General features: G+C 42.5%; 1 protein-coding gene across 1 annotated transcript in view; it reads left to right on the top strand.

The window, feature by feature from the left end:
• LOC126492784 (late cornified envelope protein 3D-like) overlaps nucleotides 1-531 on the top strand; it is a 21,896-nt gene extending 21,365 nt beyond the window's left edge. Inside the window, exon 2 of the mRNA XM_050129362.1 lies at nucleotides 214-531. Within this exon, the coding sequence (XP_049985319.1) occupies nucleotides 229-531 (303 nt within the window). The 5' untranslated portion in view covers nucleotides 214-228. The remainder of the gene's footprint in view (nucleotides 1-213) is intronic.
• Nucleotides 532-9,779: the final 9,248 nt, after the last annotated feature.

Genomic DNA, 9,779 nt, shown 5'->3' with positions numbered 1-9,779 from the left:
GCTTCAGCTCACCAGAGAGCTACTTAGAAGTAGCAGCATTCCCTCCTGCCATCAGAGCAAGAGGAAGGCAGTGGCTTGCAGGGCATGCAGACCAGTTACCCTTTGCCTTTGCAAAGATCACAGCTCAGGGAGCAGCAAGTCTTAGGAGCAGGGCTTTATGACGCCATTCCCAAGGGACACACTGGCCTAAAGACATTTTCTTTGCTTTCCCAGACTGACTCCTGAAAGATGTCCTGCCAGCAGAACCAGAAGCAGTGCCAGCCTCCTCCCAAGTGCCCCTCCCCGAAGTGCCCCCCAAAGAGCACAGCACAGTGTCTGCCTGCAGCCTCCTCCTGCTGTGCTACAAGCTCTGGGGGCTGCAGTGTCCCCAGCTCTGAGGGAGGCTGCTTCCTGAGCCACCACAGGCGCAGGTTCCACAGATGCAGGCGCAGGAGCTCCAGTTCCTGTGATCGTGGCAGTTCCTGTGACCGTGGCAGTGGTCAGCATTCTGGGGGCTCAGGCTGTGGCCACAGCTCTGGGGGTTGTTGCTGACCTGGACAGTGAAGTTCGGAAGATAAACCTTTCCAGAATCGAGTCTAACAACCTTGCCCAACATGCGGACCTCTTTCCCAGTTTTTCTCTTCCCTTTAATAGCTGAGATGTTTCTGCAAGGGAGCTCACATCTCTCCTGGCTGATCCTGTTCTTTGCATGCTCACACAGTAAGCACTCTGGTATCTGGAGAGCTTGTGATAACTTCCCAGTCTGTTAATACTCTGTTCTTGATCCTGTGGAAGTAAAGAACTTGTTCCTCAACCCCATTGTGGTTCTCGTGTCTACCTTTGTGGCTTCTCCTGTCCTCTGCTCACTAGTCAGTGCTACCTAGCACATGGGACAGAGAGAGGAACAGTGGGCTGCTGCATCAGGAAAGGAGGGGTCACTGGCATTGACTCCATGTCTGTGGGAGATCTGACGACCCTGTAGCATGTATGAAAAGTGCATTGACTGTATGCAGATTCTGTTAGAAGGGGAAGATTTATATTAGAATGGGTCTCCCTTGATCCCCCACAAAGAAACAGAAAATGGGAAGTCAAAGGAAGCAAACACTGGAAGGCAGGTGGCTAAAAGTAAGGAAGCAAAGAAGGTTGCCATGGGGTTGCACACAGTTTCTCCAGCAGCACCTGTGGGGTGCCACCGGGTTAATGCTGAAGATGTTGTGAGTGCTGGGGGGGGGGACAAATCTGAGTTTTGGTTTAAAAAAAATTGAAAATAAAAAATATTCTGGTTTTATAAATGCATTTCTCTAAATAAAATATTTACTTATCATTTGGGATGAAAAATTTAGAAAAACTGAAACAAAGAGTGACCTTAATTATGTGACATAATTTCTCAATTACTCTATGAAACAACATTCTGAGCTGGTGCTTCTATGGTCTCAAGCAGCCGCATGCTTCTGCCACAGCAGCCCCCTAGAGTGAAGGCATTTACTTCCCCTGATGTGTAATAAGCACTTATGTAGGTTTAATAGGGTGAGGGACAAGACACAAGACTGAGAAAAGCCTTGCATCTAGTTCTGCTAGATTTGATGACGGCCGGTGGCACATCTGGTACAAGCCTGTTTCCACAACAGCCAGAACAACTTAGCACAGCATGGGACACACTGCCAACAGGAGATGGATTGCTCCACTCCCTCCCACATCCCTGTGCTCATGCCTTCATGGGGAAATAAGTATCCCAGCCCATTTCTTGGAAGTACTTAGCTTGTTTCATGTTACATTTTGGTTCCTAAGAGCTGGGGACCACTTCTACAGATTTTGATAAGTTTACTACATAAATTTACTAGATAAAGACAACACGGTTCTCATTCTCAAATTTATATCTATATATGCTTTCAAATATCTATAGTGGGATTTTTGGAGATACTATATTCTTTCTGAAATATACCTCCAATATTACAATAAGCTGGAATGAGGAAACATATAATTTATATAAATCCACATACTATAGCTCTTCCCTCATTGTAAGTATTCTGCTGACAGGACAGTTGAAGAAATTTCAAAGATAAAACACTAAATGTACTTATGATTATGTTCATGGTGATAATGAACAAGTCAATGCCAACTTTAATTCTTTGTTAGTTTTGTCAAGAGTAGGCACAGCATTCCTGCAGCCTGGAAACACTTGGTGATTCTGGGAGAGCCGCAGTTCCTGTTCTTGCTCCAAGGCGGCCCCACTGATCCTTAGTGAATGGATGGGGTGAAACAATATTAAGCCCACTGTCAGTCAGACCCAGGCATCCCTCTGACCCTGTGGCAATGCCCAAGGACTCAATGATAATGTCAGAAGGATACATCACTGTGGAGTCCCTTAGAAATGTTGATGTCTTCCTTCATGATGGTATTGAGAATGTGGGGGTCTATGTCCAAGAAGCAAAGTTGGAACAACAACTTCATTATATACAGTCAATCATCATTCATATTTGCTGTGATTTCCTTTAGCTAATCCAGTTTATACAAATTATTCCTAGTAGTCTACAGTTCCCAAATCTCTGAAAATGGATCCTACCACTGCCTAGATAGTCATACAGTGTTCATTACATTTGTTTTAATTTTCCAGTGCTGTCATATTAACACAGAGTCTCAATGTTTTATGCTTGACTTGGCCTTAAACATCTCTGTGGTCTTTTGATCTCTGGAAATCACTTCATTGCCATCTCCCTCCTCTAGATCCCCCTGGCTTTACAAAACCACTGCATAAGAACACATTGTGGCAAGTTTTAGAGTTGACATGTGTCTGTCTCTCTGTCTCTCTCTGTCTCTCTCTGTCTCTGTCTCTGTCTCTGTCTCTCTCTGTCTCTGTCTCTCTCTCCTCCCCCCTGTACATCACATGTATATACATTTGTGTTTCATGCTTGAGTTTATTCAGTAATTCATCATTATTCAGTAACACATCATTACAAGAATCAGAAGAGAACAGATACACCAGCACATCCTAGGAATATCTGAGCCTCCAATATCTGTTCTCCTGATTAAACTACTACTTTTTCTGAAGTCGTGGATTGCCCATAGTACCTTCTGACTCCCCAGTTGGTCCCACTGTCACCACTCTTTTATCTCTTCCTTGTGGACCCTTGTTACCTCTAAGATCTCATTAGCTCTACCTGGGTGTCCAGCCTCTGACTGTTGCCCTTGTACAGAGATGGGACCAACACCTTTGTTTCTGACAGGTACTGTTGACCAAGATGGTGATCTTACCTGGTCCACCATCCCAACAACAGCAAGTGACAGGACTGGGATTCACCGCTCCCTGGGCTCACTGCCATCCAAGGCTCTGACCTAAGATTCAGAGGCATTCCATTCATGTACATGACATAGATCTGAGCTACTTGGATGCTGGTCCAGCTCACTTCCCTTTCAGTCACCCAAGAAAAGGATTTGTGTTGTGTTCATTTGTGAGTCCTCTTCTCCCAGGACAGCAGTGCTAGCTATATAAGGTGAGATCAGTAGCTTTAGGGTAAGTGCATAAATTAACTAATAAAACAGAATTAGCATGCCTAGCCTACAGCACACACAAAGGACTGAAATTGGCACCAGACGAGAATTTTCTAAAACTCTTCTAGAAGGTTCCTGCCCTGGGAGAAGCAGAAAACTTGGAGTTGGAAGGAAGGAAATAAAAGCTTTTCTGTCACCCGAAATCTTCATCTCACCCTGCCCACTCTCCCCACCCACCGCCTGGCAGTGAGCTTGGGGCCTGAGAGAGGATCACTTTGAATCACAGAAACCAACTCACGAATGCCCAGTCTCCTACCACTCCAGTCTTGCCTGTTACTGTGTTCAGCATCAGCCACTCTGAGGAATTCCTGGCTCAGAGCCACCTAGCGGCCACCAGAGGCCAGTGTTCCTCAGTTCTCTGGAAAGGGCTCTTGAGCTGACCTAGCTCATCCAGCTGTGTGACTTCACACCAGGAAGTGAAAACTAGTGGAATGAGTTTTATTTTGCTTTTTTCTGTGTGTGTTTTGTTTGTTTGTTTTAAGTAAATGGACGTACCAGCTGACTGAAGTTTTTATAACATATGTTCAGCAATATTATGATGACTACACAGCATAAGTGGTACATACTTACTTAACAAGGACCAAGAACTCCTAATACATTAAGGCACACAAAATATTTCTTAATTTTAAAAGGCAAAGACAATACACAACAGGACTATAAATGGTCTTAAATACTAACATAGACTCAATTTTTTATATGTATATCTCTTTTAGTAAACATACTTCTGGGTACTGGAATTGTGCATGGGGCGGTGTGCTCATGGAAGTGGGGGAGGCTCTGAAACCTTAACAGGTCATTCCATCTGACAGACTGATAACTACTGGGAAAAATCGCTCAAGTTTTTATTTTAAAATGTATGTGTCATTCTTTAGACATGAAGGGATTAAAAACCTCCCTGGATGCCCAGCAGCATCCATAAAATAGTCCAGTAAAAGGGAAAAGAGGGGAGAGGAAGAAAGGGGAAAGAAGAGAGGGAGTGGAGGAAAGAGGAGAGAGAGAGGAGGGGAGAGAAAGGGAGAGGATGCGGGGAGGGGAGAAGGAGAGAGAGCAGAGGGCAGAAAGAGAAGGAAAGAGGAAGAAAGAAAGAAAGAAAGAAAGAAAGAAAGAAAGAAAGAAAGAAAGAAAGGAAGGAAGGAAGGAAGGAAGGAAGGAAGGAAGGAAGGAAGGAAGAAAGAAAGAAAGAAAGGAGAAAAAAGAAGTAAGGAAACTGGGGGGGGGGTGGAGGAGAAGGAGAACAGCAGGTGTAGAGCTAGAGAGAGGGGTGAGGAGGACGGTCCCAGGAGGATTGATGTTTTACTTCTAGGTTGTCTCTGGAAGCAGACCTAAACAGGAAGGTGACTTGAAAGCTCCCATGGACATTAGAAGAAAGTTACCAGCCATGGCTAGTCCAGCATCTCTTCTGGGCAAGCCAGGGGACCTGAGGCACTCTGAGGACCTCTTGGTGGTTAGTAATGCCTACCCTAAAAATCTAATGGTCTTGCCTGTGCACTTACCCTGTTAAGAAGTTTTATTAAGGAAGTTATAGCCTCTATTTTCTGCCTCATTGCCAATACCATTTTAAATTAAGTTAGAAAGAAAATAATATGTGTCTGTTCTCATCTTTAAATCTGGAGGGTGTTTCACCAGTATTTACACTTAAAAGATCCCAGATGACAACCAAGACTTCAAGAAATCACAGTCGTTCCCTGAACATGATTTCCATTCCTTTCAGGACCGCTCTCCTCAGGTGAATTGTCTCCACATTTGCCTCAGGAATCATTCAGCATCTGGGATGAGGACTGTGTCCCTCAGTCCTTCCTCACAACTGTGTTAGCAGGAAGTGACAGCACACACCTGTGTAGTCACACAGTTTGTCTGTGCACTCAGCAGTACGTGGAGTCCAAAATTAGCTCTCATAGTTACTTCACGTATCCTGGAGTGGGAGGACTCTTCAGTGACGCAAGGAGTTGGTTGAAACCTTTGAGGTGCCTGGAGCAGACTGTGGGGGGCAGTGTGACACAGGAAAGCTGGGCTCCAACGTCGCAGGGCTACTTCCTCCATTACTATAATCACCGATTTCCTGCCTAAATAAGAGCGTTGGGGGACAAGAATAAAGGATAACGACAAAGAAACTATAAGCTAAACCTCAATAAAAAATATTTAAGTTCACAATAGAGGGCAGTCAAAAAAAGAAATTCGACCTTGTTAAGTGCATCTGTTGGTTCATGTAAATGCTATATGCATCAACAAAAATAAAATTGTTAAACTCTCTAAATGCCAAAAATAAAGCAACTGAGTAACTATGTCAAGTTACTACAGAGAAAAAAATTTTTTAAGCAACTTTAAATATTTGTATTATATATCTTTATTTAAAGGACCAAATAAGTCTCAGATAAAATATACAAAGTATTGAATGATCTTATCAATAAGAATAATATCATTATCATTTAGAAAATAGCACAGCTGTATTATAGAGTAAATAAAATACCAATTATTCTCAGTATAATAGACCATAAGAAGAGAATCCAGGAAATGATGTGTATTGCTGAAATACTAAATTTGAATTCAAAATAGTATTTGTTAATAATTTTCTCCTTAAATATATTTCTAGCTATTCTCTAAAAAGATTTAGCATTACTTTAAAAAAAAAAACAGTGGCATTTTGGAGTCCTGGTGTTCACACTGAGGTCTCTAAATGCTATTTCTCACTAAAAGAAAGCAAGAATCCTTAGAGAAATACTTGTTGAGTTCTGAGACAAGCGATATACAAGATGAACTACCATGTGGTACCAGAAAGCAGGGATGCTGTGGAAGGCCACTGAGGCTGTGTGGAAAGCACATCGGAGGTTATTTTAGAGGATTCTCACCAGATGGAAAATATGACAACTATCCCACACCTGATCAGTGGACTTCAAAACATAGGCCCAGCAATACTGGTGACCTTCAAGAGCTATCTTTAGAAATTGGCAAGTTGTCAACTAGTTGCCCCAAAAATTTGGCCACAGGAAGATTTAATTATAAATTATACATAATATATATTATTTATAAATATTAATAAATGTTTCTTCATTTTCTGTATAATTTATTTTCAAGCTACGAAGTAGTTGGGGAGAAAGCTCCTACATGATTTCAGGTAATAAGTGATAAATGAGTGACAGAAAAGTTCTATTATTAATCCATGATGAAGTAATCACTGAGAAGCGCTTATACTATTAAGTGAGAGATTTATGGGCAGCTTTAAGATGGACGGATGACGGTACTGACAGCATCCAAGCCTATAGGTCGCTCTCAGCCAACATCACTCAAGCGGGACATCCGGACGGTGCCAGTCTTCTGTGCGGCTTAGCAAACATATAAGATAGCGCTGGATTCATGCGTGCCAAAAGCATTGAACTTGAATTTATTGTGGGGCATCACAAGAAAGAGAAATGGCATGAAAGAGTAATTAGCCTAATGCAAAATGTGAGTAACTCTTGTCAAGTGAGCTACTTCTTACACAGTAAATGATGTGGGAGAAAAACCTCTGGAGACACTTCAGGGGCACGGCGACCAAACGTGTGTGTAAACGTCTGTCAAACAAGCGACTCTTAAGCCTTACTTTAAAGACGATTGTAAAAATGTGAGCACAAACTATTTCGCGTTATTGAAGTATTGTTCGTCCTCTCAAGAATAGCGATGGCGTTTTAAACAAGTTATTCAAACATCATATGTTCAAGACAAGTGCTTCAGTATTTGAAGGTGGGTAAAGATGCCACTCTGGACTTTTTCTTAAAATAGTCAAGGGGGAAATCACTGAGGGTAAAAGAAATAAAAACACTGTAGTTGATGGATCATCATTCCCTTGCTTTTTGTTCAGATTTGAAGATTTCCACAGAATTAATTAATTAATTAAGCGGACACTGCATCAGGTTAGCCTGTAAAAGCTTTCTGTAAAGTGCCAGGATCTGTACACATGACAGACAATAGCTGTGAGGCAGGTGAGGAACACAGCAGGAGGGTCAAAAGGTGGACCCCAGGCTGAGGACAGGGCCCAGCACCGGCCAGCATGCCAAGCAGTCAGCCCTACCACGTGGCGTGAGTTTGCATAATACCCAGTACAGTGTTCCACCTGCGCAGGTTCATCTGAGGTTTATCCTGCAGTTCTGTGGCACAGTCCCCCACCACTGTCTAAATTACAGGCTGGATCCCGTCACTCTCTAGCTCTTTACTTGTTTGTTGTTTGTTTGTTTCAGTGTTTGTGGTTGTCTTATTTATTTTCTGTTTCTATCCTTAGCAGAAGTCACCAGGAAATGTGTCCCCTGTTCTGCCTCCTTAGTTCCTTCCATAGTGGTGAGCAGAGTTAACTAACACACTTCATCAATGTTTGTTGAGTGAATAAACTATGTGCATCACACTGTACTTAATTATAGCAAAGACTTGGAGGTAAGATAATGTCCAATAACGAGGAGGTGGCCGAATAAACAGTAGATAGGCATGAAATAGAAAACTATGTAGGCACGTAAAGCTTGCTAGGTGTGTTTACTCTAATGAACAGAAGGCTTACACTCCTGAGTGAAAACCAAGGGGCGGGGGAGACGGCACCACAGCCTGGATGCTTTATTAAACAAAGAGTCAGGATGGAGATACAGAGGGATACACAACTAGGAAGACGACAAACAACACTGCAGCCTGATAGGTTTATTGAACAAATCAACTGTAAAGAATATGGAGAAACATACAATCAGCCATAAAATGGTGATGCCAATGTAAGGTATCTTTTGCTAATCTATAATTTGCTCTTGTCTTCAATGGATACAATCATTTAGGAAAATGGAAAACTTATGTCAATATCAAAACTACATATATTTTTGTAGAAAACAATTTCAAAATGAAATTAACCATCAGATGGGATGGAGCTAATGCACCGGCTCTGATGCAGTCAGTGTTAACCAGGTCACGGCAGAGACATTGAAACTGAGCAGATTCCAGGGCTTTAGTAACCCCACCAAAGGCTAAAGGTGTAAGAAATTTGGGACTACTAATCCCTGAAAGCTTTTCCAAAGCATATTTTGAGCTAAAGAAGTAATATTTTAAATCATCTCTGCTCTCCTATTGCTTGTATCTTAATTATGGAATGGCTATAATGCCAAAAATGAGTCCAGGCATTTCCCTATGTTTCTGGACTGGGTGGAGTAGAGGGTTAATGTGCTACTTTGTATTTGAAATGAGCCACACCTTGATATAATTTTCCGATGAGTATAAAGTACAAAGCAAGGATTAAATTGCATAGACTGCGCTGTCAACAATCAATCAACAGCTCTGTTGAGTAACTTCCATATACAAGTCAGAGTACCGAGATGCAAAAGAAGCATCAAGACGTGTAGGACACGTCCCTGGGCTGCTGATGGCATAGGAGACTTGGTATGTGGCAAAGCAGGAGGGTCCAGCGGCTTCCCTGGGGCCTTGGCTTCCTTCAGACTCTCACACCAGTATCACTGCTCCTTCCCCAGTGGTCTCCAGGGCATACTCTTGCCCAGGCAGACAAAAATCCTGCCACCCTGGTTTCCCTTAGCTGGAAAGACAGTTTAGGACCTCCAAAGAGCCAACCACTAGCTCTGGCGGAACTGCTTATTGGAAAGAGTAACATAATAGTCATCACAAATGTTAGAGAAAGGGGCGTCTAACAGGCACTTTAAAGACTACCCACGCTTGCAGGAAAGTAAGAAAATGTCGCACATTTCAATAGAAGGGAGAAATAAAACCGGAGCTCTCTAGAGATGGAAAGTATCATTTTCTAGAAATTTGGGGTCCAAGACTGCGAAGATTAGGAAACTAAAGAAGTAGGCGACCTCGCTGAGTCAAAGATGGATCGCAGGCCAGAGAGATGGCTTAACCACCAAAACTGATGACCAACCAGTAAATGTGCCTGTCACCAAAACTGATGACCAACTGGTAAATGTGTGTCACCAAAACTGGAGACCTGAGCTCTGCTGTTGGATAAACAAATGCAATGAAAGAAAAAAAAAAACGTATTGTTTGCCACTTAGCTATTGATTTATTTCCATGTCTGTAACTCACTTATTCCATAATAACAAAGCACATAAATCTTAGCAGATTTCCTGTCCTCTCATTTAGGTGAGTGTGTGGCCATGTCCCTCAATCCTGGGCAATGTAGGTATACCTCTAAGACATTAGACATTTTTAAAGGCTAGACCCATGCTCATGGTCCCTTTCCTTCCTCATCCCCTTCTTCTCCTGGTTTGAACTGTACACTGTTGGTGTGAAATATATAC

The sequence above is a fragment of the Alexandromys fortis genome, unplaced genomic scaffold, assembly GCF_014885135.2.
Source record: "Alexandromys fortis isolate MF-2015 unplaced genomic scaffold, M_Fortis_MF-2015_v1.1 scaffold_299, whole genome shotgun sequence".
In the NCBI taxonomy this organism is placed as follows: Eukaryota; Metazoa; Chordata; class Mammalia; order Rodentia; family Cricetidae; genus Alexandromys; species Alexandromys fortis.
The sequence above is the reverse complement of the archived record's forward strand: the minus strand, read 5'-3'. Positions and strand labels throughout refer to the sequence as shown.